The 27933-nt window shown below is 34.5% G+C and overlaps 1 protein-coding gene across 8 annotated transcripts in view; it reads left to right on the plus strand.

The window, feature by feature from the left end:
* ADGRB3 (adhesion G protein-coupled receptor B3) overlaps positions 1 to 27933 on the plus strand; it is a 457722-nt gene that overhangs the window by 179919 nt on the left and 249870 nt on the right. For 6 of the 8 annotated variants that reach the window (XM_054061560.1, XM_054061566.1, XM_054061567.1 and 3 more), the window contains 7 exons: positions 4256 to 4366; positions 6677 to 6706; positions 9329 to 9490; positions 16982 to 17146; positions 20654 to 20818; positions 21664 to 21828; positions 27805 to 27906. In XM_054061560.1, coding sequence (XP_053917535.1) covers positions 4256 to 4366; positions 6677 to 6706; positions 9329 to 9490; positions 16982 to 17146; positions 20654 to 20818; positions 21664 to 21828; positions 27805 to 27906 — 900 coding nt within the window. The remainder of the gene's footprint in view (positions 1 to 4255; positions 4367 to 6676; positions 6707 to 9328; positions 9491 to 16981; positions 17147 to 20653; positions 20819 to 21663; positions 21829 to 27804; positions 27907 to 27933) is intronic. The other 2 variants (XM_054061564.1, XM_054061568.1) reach the window with 2 other exon arrangements.

Below are 27933 nucleotides of genomic sequence, written 5' to 3' on the forward strand. Positions count from 1 at the left end.
GAGCCAAACCAACATGGTTTATAAAGTCACCTGATGACTAGAGTATATATGTAATAAGATTACAAATATTATTAAACAGCCTAGGCATAAAATCTGTTTGACATGTACCTTAACTTTAAATATTATCCACTTGTCAAAAAGTAAAGACTAGTCATTGGTGAGTAGAACCATGCAAAGCTGATATTTTTCTTTTGTATTGCTCAGTCTTCCTGTTTTGCATTTTTATACTGTTAACAGATGTTTTTTCTTCTTTGTTCCTACAGAGAGCACATGGCACCTCTCTTCTCTCCTAAAAACGTACACCTACATTGGCTGCAAGATTTTAGCTTCTCCTTTAAAAACTAAAAAGGTTACTCAATAGGAATAAAAAATCCCATAACATAACCTAAAAATAAAGGTAAAGCCAATGGGACTACAGATAAAAGTTGTTGTAAATAATACTCGACTGTAAACTTTGGAATTTCAGAAATCATTGTGGGTATATTTTTCACTCCTAGAAGGCATGGAACTCTATTACATGCTTCAGAGTTATAAGTAAACTGAGATGATAAATTACATCTATTTTAAGATATATGCATTGCTAAAATACTTCCAAGTATTGATCCATTCTGCACAACTGAGGAAAGAACTAATATGCATCCTATTGCAGGAAGCTCTTATACTTCCATAGCCATCAAATGACCACTGACAGCAGGATAAATTCTTTTGTCAGATAACTAAGCCTCAGATTTTCTGCCACAAATATTTGGAGTATGTTATGATTTTTTATAAGTCATGGTCTGGTTAAAGTTATCCATTCAGGGCTCTCCATAGTACTGTTTTACACTTTGAGATACATCTTTATGAGTTTTATTCTCGTGCAGGTAGATTATAGCGTTAACAATGTAGTAAAAATCATCAAAACCCTTCCATGTTTCCAGGTCTACCTTAGAGTCACATTGGCAATTTTTGGATCATGCCATGCACCCATCTGCTGCTTAAAAGATTCATTGTCCCTCTTTGTTTAATGAAACAATCTGATTAATATCAATGCTTAAGGTAGAAGCTAAGAAGGACTGTCCTGTTCCATCTAGGGAAAAATTAGGGCAGGCATCACCAAAAATTCTGTTCAGAAACTGATGCCTGAAAAAATACCTTCTTCTGGGTTAGAAAACTTATTTTCAGGAGCGCGATGTAGGTAAGAAGAGTGAGAACGAGTAAAATGCCTTTACTCAGAATTTTATTTCAAACATGGTGATGTTATATCCCAGACATCAGGTCTTGAATCATGACAGCTTGACCTTGCAGGACACCTCCATGCCAGATACTGTCTAAAGTAAGGTGATTCCTGTCGTCTTTCCCACACAAAAGGGTCCTTGAAACTACTGTGCCATTTATTCGTATTTTAGGCTTACTTGGGTTAAAATGTTCTTCCAGCTCAGAAAGTACATGCATAACTGGTTCGTCTTCTGTATTTGTTATTTTGCCAGGATCTGAAAATGGAGGAAAGCTTTATTCTATTTAGTATTTATTGTAAACTACAACAGTCACTTAAGTAAGGTATTTTATTATAAAATGCTTCATAAAAAAATCATTACTGTTGAGCTTCTTAGATTAAACAATTTTGAGAGCACTCTTTGTACTTATACACAGAAACTGGACACATCTGATCCCATTACGAAAATGTACTTGACCCTTATTTTTCTTTTCTTATGAGCCCTGAATTTTAATGAAGCCTTAAACTCCTCACTCACACCAGTACACTACATTTCCTGTTAACGTTTTTGTTCTCATGCAGCATTTGCTTAAATACTTCAGCTGAATATGAAAATGAGAGCACTGCATAAGTCTAGTCACATCCTTTGACAAAACTTATGAAGAAATATTTTTATCTTTGTTCTGAAACATTTATATTTATTATATATTTATATATTTACTATATGAAAGCTTAATATATCAAAGAGAGAGTAATTGAAAAGTGCGTCTCAAAGACCATCAGCAATAGTTGAAGTGAGTTGAATGTGTAAATTAAAATTTGTTATTGCCAAGTGGAAAGATGAGAAACTTGCAGCATGATTAGATATGCATCAACGACTTGCATTTTATTTTGCTTGGGGATATTCATGGGTAACTCCATTGTTGTGAAGAGAGCTACACTGTGTATAAACCGCAACCCTAGAAAGTGATCTCTCAGACTTTCCTTTGCCTCTCAACCAGAGGTTTTTCTCCTGTGGGACACTGCATATGCCTGTGCAAAACACAGGATGCTGCGGGACTGAGACCAAAGCATTCACCAGCTCTGTGTATGCCTCTGGAAGGCTTTCTCTAGCAAAGGTCTCCCATTATTGCATTCTGTTTGTAACTTAAATATCGAATAAAGTCTTCTGTAAGAATGGTGCCAGGTATTCTACACTGCCTGACAGGCAGGCAGCAAACTCAGACCAAACAAGCTTTGCTTTCACAGCCTTTTGAAGGGAAAAGCTATGTAAAGTGTCTTGTCCTTCACCGCGTTGTAAATTATAGTTTCAATGGTCTTCTCTACTGCACATTGTAAAAAATTGCAAAAATATAATTCTAATCTTAATTTGCATTTGAATACTGATTGTAAAACAGAAATTGGAGTAAGAGATTTCCCGCGGAATAAAAACTTATCTTACATCAGAGGAGGTGTATTTTGTAAAAATATACTAATAAAATTTTATAACACATCTATAAGAATGTATACACATACATATATGTATATCATATATATGTATGTATATACATAATTTAATTTTCTTTTGTATATATTTCTGGGATGTATTAAAAATGTTGAATTTTTAATTCTCAAAATATATTTCATTAATTGGATTTTCAAATATTCTCTTTAGAATGCAAAGTGCATTGCTGTTTTCAAACGAATAATTAAATTTATATATTAAGTGGTGCCATTAATGAATATTTATGAAAAGAAACACTAATTTGGAGAAATATATTCATAATTTACTAGAAAGGAAAAAAACATTCTCTCCACTGATTGACCCCTTAAAAACATATTTACTTTTTATTATTGCTTTATTCTAAATAGAAATTGTAAAATGTTTAATGATTTGTCAAAACAATGTGTTTGCAAATAACAGTTGTTAGTAACATTTACATCTTTTAGAATTATTTGCATCTTTCGGGTCAGGAAGGTAAGCTTTATTATCTTAATGACTTTACAAATTGGGGAGAATTTTGCATTTGCAAAGTAACCTTCCAGCAAAAAGGTATTTTTTAATGTTTATAGTCCTAGTGCTTCAGATACCTTCTGCCTCATCAGAAACCGCATGTGGTTGTATTTGAAGTAGCTTCAATGTCAACCCACGTTTCCTTGCCCGTGCTTCCTAAATTAGAGTGCCAATGGAAAGTGAATATCTAGCACCGAGCTTCAGAGAGCTGTGTGTGCCTGAGAGGACCAGAGGGAACTGTGCTGAAGACACAGCAGTCCTGCTCTAAGTGCCATGGACCCTCCGCATTTCATCGCAAAGTGAGAAAATGGGCTCCAAGGTAGAAGGTTAGGAAGACAGGACCAGACAGGGAAAATTACAGCAATGACAGGATAAAAAATGAAGCACTCTGGTCTCCCACACTGTGGGCCTTTATGTCATTGATTTTTACAGAGATTTCCTCATTAAATCAATGGGGACTTCTTTTTAAATACTGAGAGCAAGATATAGTTTTTATAACTGAGAGGTTTCAGAAAAGAAACAGTCCACAAGCACTTTTTATGCTGGATTCAGCCTGCAAATTAAGCGTTTCATTCACTAAATTATTCTCATTTCTCATTGCTACCATTCCCAAAGATGACTCCTTATATCAGTTCGTCAGCCTTAAAGATGAGTGCATAAATGTAAGTCCTCTGGAGGAGCAGCAGGCTCTGCTGTAGAACAGCAGTGTCTACTGCTGTCACAATCATTTTCTAGTGTGGTTTGCCCTGATTTGAAATACAGGAATGAAGTATCTGCATTTGAATAATTGGTTTTGTCCCATGTCATACAGATGATTTATAGTGTGTGTCACTACATTGAATGTTGGTTCATACAGAAAATCATGTTTGAAAATCTGCAGACACAAATTTAATTATTTATTAAAAGCTGAGTGTAGCAAAGTCAAGTTGATGTTAACTGCCATGCTCACTTGCCTGACTCTTACCAGCAACTTCCAGGTATGTTTAGGAACATATTGCATGAGACAGTATGTGACTTTTGAGAAATGTCTACACACAAGCTTTCATAAACCTTTATTCTGTCTTTAGAATTTGGAATGATGGGAGATCATACAATTAAAAGTCAGCGACCTCGATCTGTTCATGAGAAAAGGGTCCCTCAGGAACAAGCTGATGCTGCTAAATTTATGGCACAAACTGGTAATACATCAGTTACATTTTTCTATTTACTGTCGTTAATTTTAGCAAAACCACTGCATGTTTCCATAATCTTTTGCTGCATATTTGTCAGTTTTCTAAGCTGATACTTTTTTTGTATCATTTTTTTTTTTCACCAGTTAAAGTCCATAAATAAAGTAGCTGAAAATTAGGTAGATCATACAAAAACATGCACTGTGAATGTGGATATTTAATCAGTTAAGCATGAGTTTTGGTATTCAAGACAGTGTCACACATACAAGACACAGGTCAGCTTGCTGTGACATATTACGGTTTTTTATACGTTAAGAACATGCATAAAAATTTCTTTATATATAGACTGAGGTCTTACCCCAGCTTTAGGTGTTTATCAAATTAGTTAATTACTTGGGTGAATTTAATGTGCGTACATTCAGTATTTACTATCTTTGGCCCAGCACAACACTCTGTTCTTTAGTTTCCAGATTCATAATTACTAGATGAAATTGGTCGTAAGTAGTTTTTAATTGGATGTGCAAATTACCTAACAGTTTTTCATCTAAAACATGTTTTCTAATTTTGTTTGAGCCACTACATCTTCTTTAGATAAAGCTACCAAAAAGATCTCACAAACCTAGAGCTGAAGTAATTAAAAAGGAAAAAAAAACCAAATCCAAACCTGTTTACCCACAGTTGCCACAGCTACCTTTGAGGCCAACAATAAAGTTTCAGTGGTGAGTTTAATTAAGTTCTCATGCACCACAATTGCTGCTCATTTTGATATTGATGAAGATCTGTGTCTCTGTTGGTAAAATCTAAGTCTTTAACAGTGCCCCACATGCTCCATTCCAGTAAGTTACTCCATTGAAAATCTTGTGCCCCATTATTATTGTATGGATTTGAAAAAAACTTACTCTGTATTCCATAGTTACTAACCTAGAAACTATGCCTGCATCAGTCACACATAATGCTTCCAATTTTATATTCACTTCAGTAAAAGAGCTATAATTGCTTCTAGTTACGTTGCATGTTGACTTCTTTAGGAGTAGGGTGCTTTACTGAACAGATTTACGGAAATCGATATCTGAAGTAATCTAAAAACACTAATAGCTAATCAGTGTAAATCTGTTTGGTAAAGAACTTAGAACAGGGAAAAAGTCTGTTTTCCTCCTATTAATCTATAGGACTACTTTTATGGCTAACTCTCAGTTGATACAACTGTAAGCAAATGCAATGGAAGAAGGGAGCCTAGAACCCTCTTGGTCTCCGGGCAGTTTTTGTTTAGGAAAGTAGAACTTATTACTTACATACATAACTCAGGCTTATAATGTTAGTTGCTTACTACGTAGAATAACACCTTTGCTTTTATGCTGTTTCTTGAATTCATACAATTAGTCCAAAAAATAAGATGATCTGTTTTATTTCCTCATATAAATCCTTGTTAATCCATATAAAACCTTCATATTATCAGGTAAAACTTGTATTTCATAATTTCTAGTCATATACTGCAGTGCATCTATTAGGAGCCTTAGAGAACTGCATAGTAAATGCAACACACCATCACCTTCTCGTAGATTGTGTGTGTGGAGTGGGAGATGAACAATCCAAATTATATAGGCTGGATTTTCAAGATCCTGTTCTGAAAGCATGTGAGATGTATCAGCAGAGCATATAAATTTCCATGCACAACTTTGAGGAAATCAATATTTTACATACTGTAGGTTAGGACATTTTAAGTAATATTATGCTCTTTTTGGACATACTTACTAATTTTCATCTCTTCTCCATTTTGATTTTTCTTTGTAGTGATCATTGCATATTTTCTTCACCTCTAATGCATTCATTTTCTTGTGATATAATTAATGTGATATCTTCTTAAACTGATTCATAAGGTTTTTTCTAACATATCTATCTCATTACTTTACTTATGTACTAAGAAGTCTAATAACCATTAAAGTAAATGGATACTGAGTTTATGAGTTTTCTTATGTTTTAAGTCTGCTTAATGTTTTATTTTGTGTAATAATAAAACAAATGCAAAAGTGCAACAAAATGTTTGTGTGCTTTTATAAGGCAAAGAGACAGAAACAGAGAATTGTCCTGGATAAGATTTATGAAGAGCATTTAATACTGTTAGAATAATGGACATAATCCACCAAATTTGGGGAATGAAAGAGTTTTAAAATATGGTATTAAAATGTGCATTTTCTTGTTTTTTTTTTTAATGAGTGATGTGAGGCAGCAAAACATTTTGTTTTTTTAAAAAAATATTGTGTTAATAATTTATTCTCCTATATTTGTCATTTTATGTGTTTGGACTGATCCTTCCCTTAGGTGTTATGCGATTTAGAGAGTATAATACAGGTAAGTGTTACACAGATCAATGAGGCCTTCCATACAGTAAGTTATGTTTCCTCTTACATGCTGAGCGGCAGGGGACAATAAAGGCTTGGTAGTTTGCCGATAGTTAATTTGAGATAGTATGTTTAATATGATAAATCTAAAAATTTTAGGATTTCTCAAGTAACTGAAAACTAGAAGGAAAATAAAGAGTAGGGCTTTTAAATTTTTCTTTTCAGAAAAGAAAAAAGTGGAAAAAAGATAAAGAAAACAATAGAAGATGTATTTGCAGATTACATAGGCAATCTAGGATTATTTTATAAAGTAAAGAAGTCTTTATTTGCTTGAATTAAAAAAGGTTAACTGTGGTATATCTATGAAGATGTTTCTCTCCTTTAAAATAAGCAATAATCATACTGATAGCAGTCAAAATACTCTGAAAAATTAAAAAGTACCAAAAAATCATGATGCGTATTGCAAAAGGAAGCAAAGCAGCTGGTAACGTAAATTTGTTCTTTATTTTCTCTGATTTTACTCTTTTTGCACCATATATCAAATTAATGTGGAGCATCTTGCTCCAGCAACTGTTTAAGCCTTCTATCCTTTGCATATGCCAAAATATATTGCTAAATTCTGCCTTTTGTGAACAGACAGCACAGATATGCTCAGAAATTTTAATAATTAATTTCAGAATTCACTTAATACAATCATACTTTTTAGTATCATGTTAGTGCTCTTTTTCATCATATTGCAAGGACTGAGAGCAGACCAACAGTTTTTCACTCTATGATATTTGAAATTTTAAATTTTTAATACTTAATTTCTGTATTTAATTATCTATGCACTGTCACTATGTCTGGCATGGATTGTAGATAATTTACACTGAGTATATATGACTGTTTTACATAATGAGAAACATCTTGAGAAACATAGCTTTGACTTTTTCTGCTCTTTGACATTTCATTTAAACCATTTTAAAAGAAGGAAAATCAAATTTCAAACATGCAGCACAAAACAAAAAGTATTTAGCCTAGAAACCCATATTAATACAAGTATTTTTAGCATGTACACAGGGCTTACTGTGCATATTGTATAATTGTTACTGTCTGCCTAGATATTAGCTATATTTGCCATTTTACATTGTCTACAAGAACACAAGACACGTAACAACCTAATAAAAATGCTAGATTCATATAAAAATGATTTAAAAAATAAGCAGTGATCAAATTTCTTTTTTTCAGTTAACAGTTAAAGATGATGACCTCAATAATCACTTCGGTAAACTTTTGTATGTAAAAATCTCATCATTTTGTCCTTGTCCATAGAAATTTTTAGATTAGACAGATGATCGGTACAAAGGCACAGTTTCAAGGAACAGTATATAATCTACTGCATTCTTGGAAGACAATGCCAGAGTCTCCTTGGTTTCCAGACATTTCCTTGATTGTGACCAATATTAGACTTTTGGAAGACTAGGGTTATATTGGGATAACTGAAAGTTTAAGAAAGCTATTCAAGACTGAATGTTGCATCATGTCACTGATTTCAAAACAGTAAAATCTCATTTATTTCAAAAAGGACTTAGGTTTAATAACTAAGAGTGTAATAGAGCCTTCATCATGTCATTTTATACTGTTTTTTTAGTGGAAAAAGGTGAACATGAGTCCAAATTATTTACTCAAATCATTCAGTGAGGTATATTCACATTATTTTTTGCATTTGCTTTCTGAGAATACTCAAGGGATCTATTTTTCTGAACATGAATGCCTTTGGGAAAGGAATTCCAGAATTGTGCTTATGACTGTTCATGGAAACAAAGTTTAAGCATTCTTTCATGATCATCCATACAAGATGACTTTATGCATTATTTGCTTTCAAAAAATACAAATAAATTACATGATATCTCAGCAATTCTAAAAAATGCTATTCAAACCTATGTTATTAATAAATCACATCTGGCAATTTTTAATGTAGTTGTATGTACTACACACAGTGATGCGGTCTAATATGTTCAAGAGTTTAGCACACCTGTCAGTCAAAAGCAAGAAGCAGATCTGTGCAGTAAATAATCAAATTTCCCACCCACTGTTTAGGTTAAAATTTAGTAGGAAAAATGATTCTCTTTGCTAGGGAGATTCTCTCAAAAATCCTCCACTCAAGAAAATATAAGAAATTAGGGGGTTGGTTTGTTGGTTTTGTTTTTTTTTTTTTTAATCAGAATTCCCTTAGTGGCAGAATTCCTTAAATTATTATCTAGCCCTCATTCTAGAGAGATAAGTATGAATATCAATGATAAATCCTTTGTGATTATGTAAAAAAAGCTGTCTGTGGTCTTCTATCATCCTAAGGGCAGTGTTGTTTCTAAAATGTTGAAGGGCAGTAGTTCACATAAAGTTGTAAATGATGCTAAATGATCAAAGTGTTTCCTTCTGACCGGTGTTATGTGACTGCAGCATTTTAGGTGTCTCTATTTTATTTCTTGCACTTTTTCACAGTTGCTTTACTCCATGAACTTTTGAATATATGTTTTGGTATGATACTTTATTCTTTGTTTTGTAAGGGCAGATGATAATAAGCTTCAGCAAAAAAAAATTTCTCATTAATACTTATGTCTGTATTCATGTTTGTTTGTTGTCTTGAATACAGGTGAATCTGGTGTTGAAGAGTGGGCCCAGTGGAGTACGTGTTCAGTTACTTGTGGTCAAGGGTCGCAGGTGCGAACCAGAACTTGTGTATCACCTTACGGGACACACTGCAGCGGCCCTTTAAGAGAATCAAGGGTTTGCAATAACACTGCCCTCTGTCCAGGTAGTGTTAGCAGCCAATAAATAAAATTGTGGATGTTTTTGAACTGTATAATGATAAGAATATGAAACTATATTTTTTTTTATTATTATTATTGTTTTTAACCTGAATTTCATAAGGGCATTTCAATTAGAGCAGAGAAGTGTAATTCTATTCAGCCGTGCAATTTCGTCATGTAGCTTGCTCTTTTTACTTCCTGAACAGTCAAGATATGGAACAAAAGTCATTTTTCTGACAGTTCCAGATTTTAAAAAATCTCATCTCTGATTTTCACTCAGAAAAGAGAAGACATAGTGTGAGTACAAAATACAAACTAGGAAAGAAATCCGTATCATCAATACATTAAGAAGCAGAGACTGATTAACAGGATGGGTTAAGTTAACATATGTTATTCGACACTGCAATTATTTCGCCATTTAGAGTACTGTCTTCTAGGCAATGCGCCAGACAATGCACAGTAATACCTTCAGGGACTTACCTTTAAGCTTTTCTGGTGAGAAAGGGCAACAGCTACCCATCAAAGGAAGAAAGATCAGACAAAAAGTAACTCTCTTACATCTGACACAAGGTAAAGGTCATCAGTATCTTACATTGTAGTTCTCCTACTCCTTTTGTCTCAGAGATCTGGACATAGTTGGAGTTGAGCAGTAGTTATACACTAAGGATAAGAGACAGGCATTTTGAGTTAGTTGCTGAAAGGGCACATTTCATTTCTTCAGACTCCACCTGTAGATCTGATTAATCTTGGATGGGAAGCAAAAGGAAAGGCACATGCCAGGAGACTACATTCATTTTCCTCTGCTGTGTTTACAATGCAAAGAAATGGTATGTGTCCCTTCACATGCAGTAGTTCCTCAGCACTTTGTAACATCTGATCTCAAGAGACTGGTGAGACATCTTCAGGTTCTGGGGAGGCTTACTCCATTTTTAGAGTAAACTAGACTGTTATACATAGGCAATACCTTGGAGCTTATCTCCAGGACTAATAGTAATGTTTAAAAATCAGAATCTCACATTGTTTCTATGTGTTGAAATATATCCAATGGGAAGTGCATATGTGATCCCATCAGAGTTTGTGTATCAGCCTTACAAGCATTTAAGGAAGCTCTATAATCATAAGCAACTTAAAAGATAATACCTAGATAAGCCACCATGGTAATAAGAACTGATGCCAGCACCTAATGCTTTACTACCGTGCTCTAGATAAGCAATTCACATGGGGCTTTCTAATATTTCATGGTCAAAGCCCCCAGACAGGGTTGAATTTGATCTCTTGAAGTGTTTTCCTACAAAAAGAATGTCAGCTAATTCCAAAAACTTTAGGCTAGCTTACATTCTGCCAGAGGTGGGATACGAAGCTAAAGAACTCTCAGCTTCGAAGTATAAAAATAAGTGAAGAAAGAGAACTGGAAAAGAAAGGAATAGACCTTCAAAAAAATCAAAGATGAATATTCCTTTGAAACTGCATGAAGTATAAACATGAAAACATAGAGTCCAGCACATACAAAGAGATGAAGTGCTGCCTGCTTTCTTCCTCATTTTATATTACCTAAGAAGAGGCAAGGCATTTAACTCGACTAATTTTACAGAATTTTATCTGCATTCATCTAGTAAGGAATGAGAACTTTTCATATCAAAACAAAATGAAAAAACATCATGTAATACAAAACTGAAAGTAATTAACCGGCTGTCAAAGCAAACTGGAAAAAAGTAAATTCTTAAAAATCTCATTATCTAGCAAACTTCTAACCAATTCTCACACAAGAAAAAGACTATTCTATATTTCTTGTCACAAAGAAGGTTTTCTTTACATATGAACTCCCACTTTAGTGTACAGATTTCTTTTCCTGATAGCCAGTATGAGCAACAGCTACCAATTCTTACTGGCTAACAGTGACATTGCTAAGATATTTTCTTTTTCAGGTTACCACAGCTAATTCTGATAATATTTAAGTAGGTTGAGTTACCTTTCCTAAGTAATTAATCTTCTGTGCTTAATCTTTCACGTTGTTTCACATAATTGCTATAAACCTATTAATATTTGTTGGTCTCTGTCTGACTACAGGGTCACTACTGGAGATTAGCAATTTAGAAATGTACTTTTCCTAGTCACAGCTCCATTATTTTTTCAAACATCCCTTTAATTATTAGCCTAAATATACTCTGTTGTCATCATACTATGTATTCTGACTCAGAGAGTTGAAGAGTTCAGGATTATCTCTGGTCCATGCATTACGAAGTGCATAGTTTGTACATTAGTGTAATTAAAACACAAGTGTGACAGAATAATCCAAGTGTATGGATGTATAGCTGGGATTTAGCTTGTGCACCCAGACCTGTACCACTCATTTCAAACAACGTTTTGACTGTGTTAACTCAGCAAGATTTTATATCTTACAGTGGAAACTAGAAGTAATAAACAGACAAAAGTAACAGTGGCCTTTCCTTGTAACTCACAAATACAAAATCTGCTAGGGCATGTTCATTATATGGTTGCATGTAAAAAAGTAAAGTTGCATTAGTAAAAAAAGGGGGGGGAGGGGAGGTTGAGAACTCGAATAATGTGTCCTAATTAAAAAGATGTCCCGTCAAAATAAAAAAAAAAAGTATGCATCTGCTCACAAGCTTCAGGACAACCTGCTAAACTTGAAAATACTAATGCAAGATTTCCAGAATATTTTCATTTGTTGCCTTCATATAATCTCTTTAATATCCAAGACTCGTACTGGTATGTTAGGGAATGCATCTCTCTGTGATCTGACTGTTCTGGAAAATTTTGAGCATGGGATTCACCAACTTCATTATTATGCAACAGTGAGACTACAGAGTCTTTTACATATGTACATGAAAAGTATTTGGTCCATAATTTGCAGCTGTTTCCCATTAGTTTATTTATTTTTTTCCTGCTGAATTTATCTATATATATGTGTGTGTATATATATGTATGTATTAGTATAGAAATAGCACCTTAAATTTCAAAATAGTGTTCCTGATAGTTACAGTAAAAACAGGAAGGATTAATTATATTTGTTCTGGACCAATACTATTTCAGGGACAGAATCCCACTAGGTAAATCAGTCAGTGTCTTGGATTTAAGAGCCTTCTGGAAAAGTGCAACAGAGTAGGCAACAAAACATAGTTCAGGTAACCATTGTGGTTACTGGTTCTTTTGTGAGCAAGGACAACTCGGGATCCAATACTGCAGTGCCACTGATTCATTTCAGCTTAGAGATTATGTCTAAAACGGTTAAAACTTTAGAAAGAACATGGAATTCCACGTCTGCAGATCTATTAGTTTCTATTTCTTCTTCCCCATTGCCTTCAACCACTTTTAAAAAAAATGTAGCTGAAGCTCAGCATTTTCAGACTGATGGGTAAAGAAAAATATGGCAGGAGCAGGAATGTCCTAAACAATTTCAAACATTTGTACACTCAGAAACTATATTTTGGCTAGTGTGGTATGCTAAGACTGCTTTACTATGTCCCTTTTTTCCTCGGGGCTCATGTCAGTGAAATTTAGCCATATTGCTGAAATATTGCACGTTTTGAGATATGCTGTGTCGGCGTGGTACACTAACAAAATCACTACAAAGAAATTAGCTCTATCTTTTTTAATTCGTGTAGCTTTATTGTTAGTAATCAACACTCAGGCCTTCACTTGAGAGGAAGAAAATAAGAGTAAGGAAAACTTAGGTTTTCCTAGAAAGAAACATGGCAGAAGTGGAGTAAATGTAAAGCTAAAATGTGAAGGGTAGAGGGCAGGAGTGTCAGAAGGTTTTCTGAGTTTATATATGAAGGACTTATGCAAGACTTTTTAATGGATGACGTAAACTACACTAAGGGAAACTACAGCACTTAAGTGATTTTAAGTTTGTGCATGCAAACCCCTTAATTTCATTTAAAACATTCCTTTAGTGCAGCATCTGCTTAGATGCAGTTATTCAACCATATTAAAATGTACCATTTAGACTGAAACTTCAGTGGCCATAATAGCTTTCCAATATCTGTTCAATTTAAAGCTGAACAAATAAAAAAACATATAAACCCTAATAAAAATCTCTCAAAATACACTTGTAGGATGAAGGCCAGCATGGCCTCACACCTCCTCCCACTTCACAGCAGTTGCATATTGTGAACACTGTGGGTGTTCACTTCAGTGTGATTAGGTTCACAGAGTGGCAGAAAGAAGGGAAAGATGCTTTGCAGTAATCCAAACTTGTTGTGTTAGCAACGTTTTTGACAGATATGTTGGCAATAATCTGAGTATTTTTGTCCCAAATAATGAATCTTGCATCTGAAACTGTGTTATAGAAAACAGTAACTCCTCTGTGGGCCAGCTCTCCATCTGGTGTGGTTTGGCATAGCTCATCTGGCTATAATTCATCAGATGTTATAAGGTTTTTTTTGCTTTTAGAAAATAATATTAAAGGAAAAAATGTAAATTAAATATAAAAAATATTCAAAGGTAAGAAATTGGAAATTTAAGATGTTATTTTAAATCTGGTCTAGATAATACCGAACACTTCTGTAATGCATTGAACAGATTGGTTCTCCTTGATATTTGTTACCTAACATTGGGGTTTTTTTTAGTATTATGCCTTTTCCATCCTTCACTTTCTTAGCTATCTACCAGTTTCAGGTATACAAGTCCATAAGTACAAGAACATACTGTGATGTTTTCACTTTACTGTGATGTTTTTACACAGCTTACTTTAAACCTTTAAACCACAAACAGATAGAGGCTACTGTAAGTTTGTGTCCAGATGAAATGAAACATTTTGGTTTGGCTTACCTTTAGACCTAAATACAAAGATCATAAAAGATGCATTCTGTGTTGCTGCTAACCTGCAGTCATTCTTCCTAGAAGAGGTACACAATCTTTTGACTTTATAGAGCTGCTTAGCACATATTTTTGTCTTTTTTAAATGAAGACAACTAACTTAAGAACTTTTGACAGTACTGAATCAAATCCCCAAATTAAACAGTAGACTTAAACTCCTAAGTACTCTGAAAAAACCTCAGCCTGTGTCTACATAGTGTCAAGACCTTCTAATTTTATTTTTTTTTTTAATAGAATAATCATAGAATCATAGAATGGTTTGGGTTGGGTTGGAAGGGACCTTAAAGATCATCTAATTCCAGCCCTGCTGTCATGACCAGGGACAACTCTCACTAGACCAGGCTGCTCAAGGCCCCATCCAACCTGTCCTTGAGCACTTCAAGGGGTGGTACATCCACTTTTTTCTAATCCATCTTTTTCTAACCTGGATGTTTTCTACTTTTGCTATGTTTTGAACTTTTTGAAGTTCTTGTTGCACCTGAGTATCTCAATCAGTCATTGTGGTATCAGGACATGAAATTATGTAGTTTTTATTATTGACTTCTGTTTCGAATCTGATCGGACAAAGTGGTTTCTCAATTTTTCTCATTTGATAAAAATTATGAAGTCTTAGAGATAACATCTGAATTCAGAATCTAACCCTTTGCCAATGAGAAAAAATCTTCAGATCATATGGCTGGGTTGGAATAGATGTCTAAGTACAGCACCTGTTGAGAAAAAAAAATGAAATACAAGGGATTATATGCAGATAGAGTAATAATTTTACTAGTTTTAGAAGAGTTAGGTTTCCTGAATTTTCTGAAATCGTCACAGTTAATCAAGGATTCTAAAATAACTAGACTAAAATCTGTAACTGTAACATTAATTTGAAATGTTCCTGTGGGAGTGTTTTTGACAACATAATGCAGATTGATGTGATATTTAGAATAAGATAATTTTGATAAAGCTAGTCATGTAAGACATGGAATAATTATTGTACTTTTTGACCATTTATATGTGATAAACTAAGAAACTTCTATCAACTGAGCTGTTATCTAGTGGATTAAAACCTTCCCCGAATGAAGCCTGACATTGTCTGTCAGGTATGATTTCTCAGAAGTTAGCTAACAAATTCTTTAGTTCAACATAGAATCTGAAATGACAATTTTCTTTACTTTTAATGAAATGCAATAGAACTTATCTACGTGGAGAATTCCCCTTCATCTTTATGATGATTTTGTGATAATATGCCAGGGAACTCAATGTCTTTCCACACCCTTGGCAACTGAATTTCACTTCAGGAAATGTTATTCTGATGCCTACAAGAAAAGTTTTATTTGTAGAAACTGGGCAGGTGATACATGCCTTCAGGGCAAAGGAAACCTATATACACATTCTTTCACACTGATCAAAAAAGTGAGGACAAACCAGAAAATCTAGTTCTCGTGTTATATTGTGAATCATTAACAATTATACACTGAGATGTTATACACTATTTCACCCTCCAGACATCCTTCAAACATACAGGGTTAAAGAAACACAGTTATGTGATACCGAGTGTGAGGCTCAGTCTGGTTACTAAGTCTCTGGATTTTTCTTAAATATTAGCATTACTATATTCCTTTTCTCACAGAGCCTAATTTAAACCTGCGCAACTGCTTTTATTTAAGCAGAAGAAAAATAACTAAAGTTTGTTTTGCAGTATTTTTCATTTTATAAAGAACTGTTTTACCAATGCACGTATGGATTTTTTTTACCAGTACATGCTTAACTATAATGTATTAGAGAACTTTCTGAAAATTTAAGTCAAATTGTTTCTGAAACAGAATGCATATATGTATAAGCCCATGTAGATACTGTATGTTAGTTTCTCCTAGAGGGGGAAAAAAATAAGGTAGAAAAAGATGATTCTTGATATTATTTTTATGAAGTACTTGTAAATTAAAATATTGGTATGCGTTTGTAGTTTATGGTATAGGGTAAAGGTGTTTGAAGTTTGTTGAGTAAGCTTTTGAAGACAGAGTGATGCATGTGTTAATGTGTATGTTAAATCAATTAATATGATCATGTAAATAGTGTGAATCTCTTTTGCTTATGTGGTCTTGGAATTATTGAGGAATATAATCAAGCAGATGTACTACCATGTTTCCACCACAATTTTAAATAGTGAAACATTTGTAAGGTAACAGCCACAATTTATGATGGTGACAATGTAAGAAAGTATTATATTTATTCCTATAATTTAAAAAGAAAGTTTAATTCTGATTGCTTTAAGTGTTTAGAGCTGCCTTCATGCATAAAGTATATGCCTGATTTTAACAAAGATGAGTATCCTGAATATCAGGGCTGTTAAACATATCTCAAGTCACCAAAGATACCATAACTAACTTTTGAAAAAAGGAAGTCATCTTTCTTAAAAGAATGAAAGAAAAGAATATGTGATAGTGAGATTAGTTTAAAGATAAGAGAAAATGTTTCAAAGTGAAATATATTTTAGAGAAAATATGCTTTTTAAACAGAAATTAACTAAATTTTGCAAAGCATTTATTTGCCAGTGCTAAGGATTACCTATGTACCGATTACCTTGAAGGTGGCGAAATAATTCCCATTTAAAATATTAATCTTCTGTTACTTGTGTGTCTGTTTCTGGTTAAAATTTGTTTGGTTTGTTGCAGTACATGGCGTTTGGGAGGAATGGTCACCTTGGAGTTTGTGTTCATTCACATGTGGTCGAGGCCAAAGAACTAGGACAAGGTCATGTATACCTCCCCAGTATGGGGGAAGATCATGTGATGGACCTGAAACACAACACAAACCTTGCAATATTGCACTCTGCCCTGGTGAGCTCCTATGGCAACTCTCTGCTTTGTTACAATGCATTTGATGTGGGTTGTTTGTGATTTCTTTTATTGCCCTTTACACATGGAAAAAAAAGTTATGCAAAGAGTAGGTGGGGGTAATATTGTTCGTAATTCTTACTGTAGTGATTAAAGGACATAATTGGGATGGTAACTATTTGAGATAGTTACAATTATAGTTACACAATAGTTACACAATAGTTACACAAGCAGACAATTCTTAATTTCTTCAAGAAAAGAAAATTACCTCTATAGGTCGCAGCATGTTGTGTAGGAAATCTTGATTCAGGATGGGTCTTGGAGAAACAAAAGGCAAAGAACTTTCTTAGCGCGGTTTAAAGTGAGACATCCAGAGATCATACAGTTTGTGTCCACCATATGAGTTTGAATTGTCTTTGCTTGGAGGCTGACTAGTTACTTATTCATCATGAAAGAAACATATTTGGGAAACTGCAAAATTTTAATTGTTATTAATTTATTCAAAATTTATATTATTTACATGTGTGCACAATGAAAGGCTGACACAGGCTAGGGCGTTATTTAAATCCCAGTTAAGCCCTTACGGTAAGAATTGTAAGTGCCTTATTTGGGGGAGTTAGTTGCTAGACTACTTTCAAGAACTACCTCTAACCAAGCAAGCAAAGTGTGGGCTTCATGTTAAACCTTCCATTAAAACAGAAAAAACCCCAAACCCTATATATTCAAAACAAATTTAATTTTTTTTGTCCATAGATTAGGATTAATTTTGACAAAATTTTTCAATATGTGTGCCTATATATGCATATATGTGTAGACATACATATGTATGTAAATATATATTTATATGATACCTAAATATTACAATGAGTTCAGTAACCATAGAGATTACATATATGATTATTGAGCTCATTGTAACCGTTAAGTGTCGGGTAGCTGTAATATGAGAAATTTCTTTCATGACTTCTGTCTGTGAAGGTTGCCCTGACAGTGAGCTTGTTGAATATCTGGAGTTCACATAAATTGTCTATGATTGGAGCTCTTCCTGAAAATGGTTGATAGACTTTTCAGTAGCAAATGATTGTTTGATGATTTGAAAACAGACATGAAGGAAAAAATGAAAATTAGTGCCTCACAAAATTAAAACTAAATTTCGTAGATTTTTATTTAACTTGAACTTTGCTTTTCTCCTGGTCAACAAAGCATATCAAACTTTAGGATAAAAATCATGGAAGTTTTAGTGTTGAATGCAGCTGCAAAAATTTTGATTTAATCCAAGTTTTGGGCAAGTTGGCAGCTGTACAATTTTACATGTGCCTACACAAAAGTAATTAACATGATATATGAGCATGAAGCAGAGTTGAAAACAAGAGAAATGCCAAATAAAAATAGCAGTGGATAAATTAATGCATTCGTTTGCTTCAGTATTGTAAAGAAACACAAAAGATATTACACCTAATCTGTCAAAATAAGCAGTTATTTGAGAATTCTGGATTTTGAAACTCATTTGTACCCAAATTACTTTCACCAGAGGAAGTTATATACTGGTTACATTTAAAAGTAACAGCTTAAATCTTTGCTGAATGTCAAGATTTGCTGTAATCCAAATGTTCAATTTTATAAGAGAATCTTCATGTTGAATTCTTAGTCTTTTAAGCGTGTTTCTGCTTAACATGCTATTTGCTTCTAAAGATAAAGAAGAGATGTATGAAAAATATATGAGAAGCCACGGAATGAGTTTTCTCCAAAGACACTATAATAATTGATTCGATATTTCCTATCCTATATAGTATTATGTAGCAATGAATAAAACTGAAGAGGGTGCATTGAAATGTAATTTCCATAATGTTTTCCTCTTCACATAAAGCTTTTATGATTAATGAGCGCAACTAGCTTCCATGTTTGGAAGGATTTCCATTTTCTGCTGAATAAATTATCAGGGTGCAGCTTCATAGCTTGAGAGGCATCTGCACTGAGAAGTGGTTCACAGTTATGTATTACATAGAGTATTTAATATAGAACTTGGTGGGAAAAAAAAGAAAAACTCTCTTCTTTTAATTCACTAGTTGCCAAGATCCTGAGCATTACAGATATGGATAGTATCTTTGAACTGTTAGAAATGTTCTGTGGTTACTATCAGACAACAGTAAAATAGTTCATCTCCATATTTCTCTGAGCAGTGGTGTATCCATATGGACACAGTATGTTAAATCACTAACTTAAAGACTGCTTCCTACTTTAATTATTAACACCACCAACTTAGGAAACTGCTATTCCAATTCTCCTTTAGATGAATCCTGAAATTCCATGATGAATCCAGGGGCTGGCAGTTGCACCAAGTGAAGTTAATAGTTTTCAGCGATGGTGCTTCTATAGCAATAACAGTTGTAAAACCAGATTTTCAAGGAAGATTATTAATTAAAATAGTATTACAGCCTACGTTTTGACATTATACTGAGTAACTACAGGTGCAATGATGGTTGTTGAAGTTTGCATGAGCATAAGATTCTGAATTATCACAGTCAGTAATAACAGATTTCATAATATTTATCTATTTTCAGAGACATTATTTATTATAGACATATAATTGCTCACTTTCATGGGAACTTAATTGGCTTATATTTTTATTATTTTGTTTCTTTAATATTTTCGTGTACTTCAGTGAGCTTTCTGATATATGAAATTAAAAGTGACAGTCCTAAACTCATGGGGATATTTGTCCAAACCCAAATGTATGGGCTAATAGAAAACAGTAAGTACAGAACCGGTCACTGTGTCTATATTGTTTAAAAATTCAACTTGACAAATTCAGAAAGAATATTACACAATATACAAACACAGGAGCACACTTGAGGAGGAAGGCAGCAGCTTCTGTCCTCTTACATTTTATCTCAAAAGAATGTTGAAGAACTGGGATCATTTACCTTACAGGGAGGATGAATGATAAAAATGTATTCAGCATTATAAGTTTAGAGAACAGAGACTGTATGTGAGGCAGTATGCTAACTCCTGTTTTCCTTTTACTGTTCAACTAGTGACACCTAATTTCACAGTCATCACTAACAATCTTATAAGCTGACCCATCTGAGTGATCGCTGCAGCTACAGTAAATCACTTTGAAGGGCTCAGGATATACATGATACAAGATTGGTGTCCACTTGTGTGGAAAAAAAACGAGACCAATCTTTTTAACAAGGCTTTGTTTTAATAAAGCCTTTCAAATCATTTGGCATGAAGGAAAAATCATATTTTATCCTTTGTTATAACACTGTATAATTAGAGGAGATGAAACGTTGTTTTGTTTACTTGAAGAAAAAGGAAAACAGCTGTGAACTGTGTTGAAATAGCTCATAATGGTGGTTTCTACGTTTGACTGCTGGAAGAGGTCAAGATCCAAGGGGCTGCATTCGGGACTAAGTTGAAACCCCCTAACCTAGAAGGAAGCTGTGAATCCCTGTCCAGTTTAGGTGGTAACTCTGCTGTGTCCATCTTTTTTTGTGCCTGCCGCGGCAGTCGACGGACAGTGGCAGGAGTGGAGCTCATGGAGCCAGTGCTCAGTGACCTGTTCCAATGGCACCCAGCAGCGGAGCCGGCAGTGCACGGCAGCAGCCCACGGCGGCTCCGAGTGCAGGGGCCCCTGGGCTGAGAGCCGGGAATGCTATAACCCCGAGTGCACTGGTGAGTACTAGCTCTACCTCTTCTCTTCAGGACAGTCTTTTCACCAGTCTTGCCAGTAGCTCTGAGCTGGGAACTGGGGTTTTCTGCTGCTGCAGACGTTGGTGAGATGCAAAGGAGCAGAACAGCCACCTCCAGAGGGAGGTCTGGATCCTTGCTCCTTTTCATTTGATGCAGTAAAAAGCTAAAGAATACATCGAGAAAGGATGCATTATGGGCTGTGTAGCAGCTTTTCGCCTTCATCACCAATTAAATGGCATTCAACAGGTTTAGAAAGATATGTTTGAGACCTAAAAAAACTTGATAAAGCGTTTCACAAACCTATGAAGTGAATGTGTATGAACTGATTTGCTTTTACACTAAGAATACTTCACAATCCTCTGGCAGTATAAAAGCAGCTTTCTAGGGTGGGTAAATGATGTTTATACTTCCTTTTAGCCTCATTTGCACTGTCAGAGAATGTAAAAGTCAAGCTTCTAAAATATCACATGCAAAAATGTTTTTATTTAGTTTTTTTTAAAGGTACTTATGTACTTTGTAAATGTCTCTCATTACCATACAACAGCACTATACAAGTATATTTAAAAAAAACCCAAAAGCAAAGATGTCTGTTTTGCAGTCTAAGTGAAAGTGAATGTACTCCAATTCTTTTTACTTTATCTCGAGATGCAAGTCATTTAGACTACAATCCCATGAGCCAAGTGGAGACTTCACCATCTTCCATGTGCCTGCATCTACCACTTCCCTCACTGTTAGCCATATCTGGGCATTTTTCTTCTCTTACCCAAGTATGTATCCTCCTTTATGATTGTCATTATGTCACCACTATAACTATGTTTTTCCAACAGCAAATGGCCAGTGGAACCAATGGGGCCACTGGAGTGGCTGTTCCAAATCCTGCGACGGTGGCTGGGAGAGGCGGATAAGGATCTGTCAGGGTGCTGCTGTGACTGGACAACAGTGTGAAGGAACTGGAGAGGAAGTTAGACGGTGCAGTGAGCAGAGGTGTCCTGGTGAGAGAAAATTACCATTATTATCTACACTACAGTATAGCTTACTTTATTGGTCATCTTTAGGAAAGACAAGAGCAACGTCTGTAAACAGTAGACATAAAGAGCCATATCTGGCCTTGCTTTAGACAAGTAATTGCTGTTTTTCTTGGTAGAGTTGTGGCTGTTTAGCTAGGTGTAAACTAGCCCTGTTGGATATATGAGCAATGCATCATGTTTTAAATAAATCAAAATACCACAGTAAAGAAAGTTATCAGAAAAATATTTAATTGACTAAGTATACTTACGTTATTTGGACCAGTAATGATTTGCTACAAAAATTACATTTGAATGCACTGTAATTTCTTTTATCCTGTGTACAAGAGACATCTTTGTAATACATTTGGGGTAAATTCCAGTGCAGTAAAGATAAGGGAAGAAGTGAATCTTACTGGACTGTATAGAATGAATGAATACATGAGAAACATTTTATAAAAAAGGAAAGTACTGGAAAATGAAAAAGGCACATCTTTCCTGTTTTAATATAATGCTTCAATATATTTCTTTGGAGCACTTTTTTACATTGCCCTCCCAGCAGATTTAAGTCTTTCCCATTGAAAACTAATAAAAATGTACTTTTGAGCTTCTTCAAAAGTGATGAATAAACAAGAACAGTTGAAGAGTGAGATCATATTTATCTGTAAAGGCACATTGTCCTAGAGTAAAAGAATGCATTGTTGGATAGATGTAAGATAACAAAATAAGGTATAAGTAGTGTAGAATGTCTTACCTATTCACTTGGGAAATTATTTGTTCTGTACTGCAAGCCAGAAGGCAGCAAAAATCAATCTAGCAATCTCTTTGAGTTCTGGACATTTCGATGGCTATGCTCTCCGCTAGTCAGAGAAAAGACGGGGATGATTTGGGTCAGGAAATGGGAAATACGTTAGACATGAGCTTTATGTTGTCAAGTCCACATATTCATAGGAAGCATGTTTACCCCTTGACAGCCATCAAAAAACAATTTTCAATGTATTTGCAGAATGGTAGAACAATTAATCTCATTACATTTAAAGAACAACAAAAGTGCTATTTGTAGTTATAAAGTTACAATACTACACTGAAGAGGTTAACCAAATTTAACTTACTTCTCAAGTGATCTCTTTAATTTTAATAAAACATTCATTATTTGGAAAGCAGTACAAGCAGTATTTGCACTGGATTCCTAAACAAATTATCATTTCCACAGTTAATGCAGACTTCTATGAAAGCACAGCACTAAGAGAAGGTTAATGTGAATCTTCCCTGTAAGCAGACATTCAGATCAATCAGTTTCTGTTTATAAAACCATTTTTGAAATCATTTGGATTTCTATATTTAAAAGAAAAAACATGCTGCAGCAGTCTAATTTTCAAAGGTTGCCACCTGCTGTTAATAAAATACTTTACAGATGTATTTACAAGTCAAATGCACACAAAGCTTTACTTGCCATTCACTTAATTTATTTATTTATTTGATTAATTGCAGATTAGAATCAATGTGCTTACAGAAACCATAACCTAAAGTATCTTTTAATAAGCTATACTTGTGCAGAAGATTGTACTTGAATAACAGATTTATGTGCTTCTAGACTGCCATTTACTAAATTATCTCAGATTTTAATCTAGACAGTGGATAATTTGCCGAAGTTTTATAAAGTGATATACAGATTTACATTTTATGAACACCAAGCAAAATTGAAAAATACTATACAGAGATGGTGATGCAATATATAAGCAAATTTCATTATTTGTATGCTTTTCTTCAGTAGCCCTTAAACAGCTCAGAAAAGCTATTTTTGTCTTGCCGGTTCTTTTTCTGTGTAAGTCATTGAGGAACATGAGAGACTAAAGTGTTAATTTTCTTTTATTTTAGCATTAGCTCTGGAGATCTGCATAACATATTTTTAAAGCGGATGAAGCTTCACCTGTTTATATCACCACAAGGCCTATAAATTTTCAGACAGTTACATTTTAGCAGACATTAAACTGTAGAAGCAAAAGGATAATAAAACATTTTTTTCCATTATGCTGGCCACAGTCAATAAAATACTTTGCAAACAGACCTGTTCACTTGACTGACTAGAAGACTTGACAGGATGTTATGTGATTTGAGTTCTGCATTATCTGAACTTATACAAGATTTTCTTCGTAGTCATTCAGTGATTCTTTTCAAATGTCTTGGGCAGTGGCTGAATTATATCACTCATAGGAGCTGAATATTAGCAGCACTAAGAAAAGCAGGCTCAGAAATGTCATCTGAAGTTTGGCTTCTCAAACAGCTTGGTTTCTGGACAAATGTTGAATATCTTTGTGATTTATTTCTATTCACTATTATCAATTTTAAAACTGTCATTGTTTCTTTCCATTCTGTGATATTCTGAAAAACAAAGATCTGAAGATGTTTTGGCTTCATTTTGTGGTATCCTAAATTTCTGACGTTTCTTTTGCTAAGCGGCTAATCACAAAGGAATCACTGGGAAAAACACAGAATGAGTGAACAATAGGTCTGTCTGTAAAAAAGGAAATTGCGTGGCTGATAGGGAGTTACATGGCAAGCTGAAACTTTTAGAGGAATGTGGAAGAGAAATAAGATAAGTCCCATAAAAGGTCTCAGTGAAATCTAAGAGATGTCAGAACGGATAAAGAAGTACACTACTATTCAGGAGAGAAGACTTCTGTAAATTTATTTTTATAAAAATCAGACCATGTTCTTATGACAGTTTTAAGAATATCTTAGATTCCAATAATACACTATTGGTTTCCAGAAATACTCAATTACATAGTAGTTAAATCTGTAGTAATTCTATAAGAGTTCTGATATTTTTGCTTTACCTAGATTTTACTCAAAACAGATCCTCAATGTTTTTCTCATAAACTTATCTTCAGGCAATACTAGCTACATAAGATGGAATATGGGAAGAGGGAAGGTTAAAATGATTGTCAGCAACTAAATAATAAAATTAAACCTTTGGGGTTTTCCTGTCTTTACAGTAGTATCCAACAAGATGTTCTAAAGCTTTTTCCTATTGCCTTTGTTTAAGATAATTTTGCCTGTAGCACTGAATTAGGATTCAAGAGAGGAACTGTTGTTCTAGCTTCGTTTGTGAGCTACTGTGTGCTGCTGGCTAACTCACATCACCCTCTCTTTACCCTTTCCCATATCTGTTAGCTGCCTGGGTAGATTGTAAACTCTGTGAGGTTGTCTCTTGCTTTATCCGTGTGTTGCACACAGCTTCCTCAGATCTCAGATGGGTTGATTACTTCTTGGAGCTGCATGTCCTCAGCAGTAGTACTGGAGGAAGGCTGTGCTTCTGGGCCACTGACTTCGTTGGGTGTTTGTGCTTAGGTGGAAAGAATTCAGGCCTATCATTACAGGGTATAATGTGGAAAATTTGTGTACGTGCTCTGTGTGGGAAGAAATTGTCGAGTCCCATTGTCAGTAAAAGAGACATCTGCTTTTTATTTGCCAATTTTAACAAATTTACCTCAGTATTTGCTGTTTGCTTCTAAGTTTTAGCAATGATTTTGTACAGCCAAGTCACATTTATCTGTGGGTGCTATGCATTAGTTGTGCCATAGTTACAGAAACACTTGAACTGGTCCTGAGCAGAGCCAGCAGGGCCAGCACGGCTTTTTAGCTCAAATATAATACTGCTTCAGCATGACTGTAATGTCTCCATTGGCAACATGGGTTGGAGACTCACAGATGCTTTAATGTGGGTGGATGCCTGATTAGTAAGTTCTGCCAGATATACTTTAGCTTTGGGAAGAACTGGTTTGTTCTCTGTGTTCAGCATTCCTTGATCCAAGGTATTTATACAATGTGTTGAAAGGCACATAGGTACAATGCGGTCAGCCAGGGACAAGGAAAACTTGTTTGCCTCAGCTAAATGATACCTCTTCCAGCCTCTGACTTGGTCCTGCACCTCTTTCCTGATAACTCTGGGTCTGGGGAATGCCTTTAACTTTGAGCACAACACATAGGTGCACAGATTATCTCTGGCAATTGGCTAAAGTTAAAATTAAAGTGAATTCTGAAAAGTGCGATACAAAAGCACACAAGTAACAGGCTTCCAAATAGATGGGAAATCTCTGATATTACCTGGGTCATGCTAACATAAAAGAGAAAATACAGTGTGTGTAAGTATGTATAGATACGCATGTATTTTTTTTTTTTTTTCAAAAAAAAATACATATTTAACACTCAATATTTAGAGAGAAATAAGAATTTTAGTTCTGGGAATCAGCACCTAAACTGTTGATTAGTGAACACAACACGTTTAAAATGGCCACTGCTGTGTGACAAATATACTTCCCAAAGAGCTCTAAGCTTTAGCAAATTTAGGTAATTTATAATATTGCCTTTGTATTATGTTGATTTATGTTCCCCAAATCTGAACATTTCTTTTGTTTATAAGGTCATAATAGGATAGTAATTGCATTTGTGTATGTCACCAGATGGGTTTTGTTTATTAAAATCTGGCTTTTCCCATTGTAACACTGGCCTGATGCATTCACGTTTTTTGCATGTCTGAAGCACGGTTAGCATTCAAGATTAGGAATATAAACAATTTTCTTTGGGTTTTGCCATTAAGGGATATCCTGCTTTCTTAGCAGCACCATCTTGATTTACAACTCAGGAATGCTGATGGTGAGGCAAATTTAGCAAGCAATTTTTCTGCCCAACTGTGATTCATATTAGTATAACTGAGCCATCTGCAAGGTATTCTTCGTCCTCCCCAAAGAGAGGGTACAGCTTTATGTGAAAGCATGGTTAGTTCCCTTACTCACCTCACTCTTCCATCAACAGAAATACAAAACAGGGAAGATGGACAATTTTATGGGTTAGGTAAGAGGATGGACAAAATCTGTAGTCAGCACCTGCCTCTGCTAGAGATTTCCCGTACAACCATGAGTGAATCATTGCATTGCTTTCTGCCTTATCAACCCATCTGCTATAGTGATAGAATCTCCTTTCTCTTTTCATTTTTCTTGTTTTGTAACCGCTTTGCTGTAATGCAGTGTGGTTACAATTTTCCTGAAATACATATAATAATACTTTTAAACAACTCACAGCTTTTTTATGCTGATCTTTGACTGAATTACATTTCAGTAACTAGAATTTGCAGTGCCTTAAGTCGTAAGACTACTTCAGCCAGATGTTTGCTGTGCTAATCTAATTTACTGAAAAATCAGAAACTGGGAATCTACAGTAAAAAAACTACAGTGAGTGAAAGGAGTCTGTAAGTCATGATCATGTGAAAATAAAACATGAAGTATTAGCAGAAGCTTCTTTTTCCCAACGCAGTTCTGTTACTACAGATTTGTAAAAAAATATTTTTTTCCCTTCAAATGGTAGTGCAATAACCAGTGGAAGGCTGTCTTTTTAATAGCCACCCAGTCCCATGTTATTGATTATACTTGCTTAATTACCAGCTTGTACTGAAACACATTTCAAAGAAATAACCTGCTTTTTGGCTTTCAGAATATACAGCTCTTGTTTGATACTCTTAGCATGTTTAATGTTTCAACTGTGGTCTCAGAGCTGATTCTTTCATATACAGTTTAAGTTTTAGGCAAATCTTTAAAAATTTTAGTTTAAGATAAGCATCACAGCTTATAACATTCTAAGTAACATCATCTTCTGATAGATGCTTAATGTTATTGATCAAAACAGCAACAAGAAAACATTCAAACTTATTAACACTGCAGCTACAAGTTAAAGTGTTTGCTGAAGAAAATAAAAGTACAGACTATATGAAATAGAAACTATCACAAGGACAGATATGATATAAAAATGAAAGTGTTTGAACTTTTGTACTTCATTCTTAAAATTAAACCAAATTATGTTAATTTATACATATGAAAAATTAGGACAAGACTGAAGACTGACTTTTCTGTAATAAAACACCTGTTTCACATTAATGTTTCCATTTAAATTCTCATTTATAAATGGCAGCCCCTTATGAAATTTGTCCTGAAGACTATTTGATGTCAATGGTGTGGAAAAGGACCCCAGCTGGGGACATGGCATTCAATCGATGTCCTCTCAATGCCACAGGTACGGTATTACTTTGAAATTATATGA

Source organism: Cuculus canorus, chromosome 3 (genome assembly GCF_017976375.1).
Source record: "Cuculus canorus isolate bCucCan1 chromosome 3, bCucCan1.pri, whole genome shotgun sequence".
NCBI classification, from domain to species: Eukaryota; Metazoa; Chordata; class Aves; order Cuculiformes; family Cuculidae; genus Cuculus; species Cuculus canorus.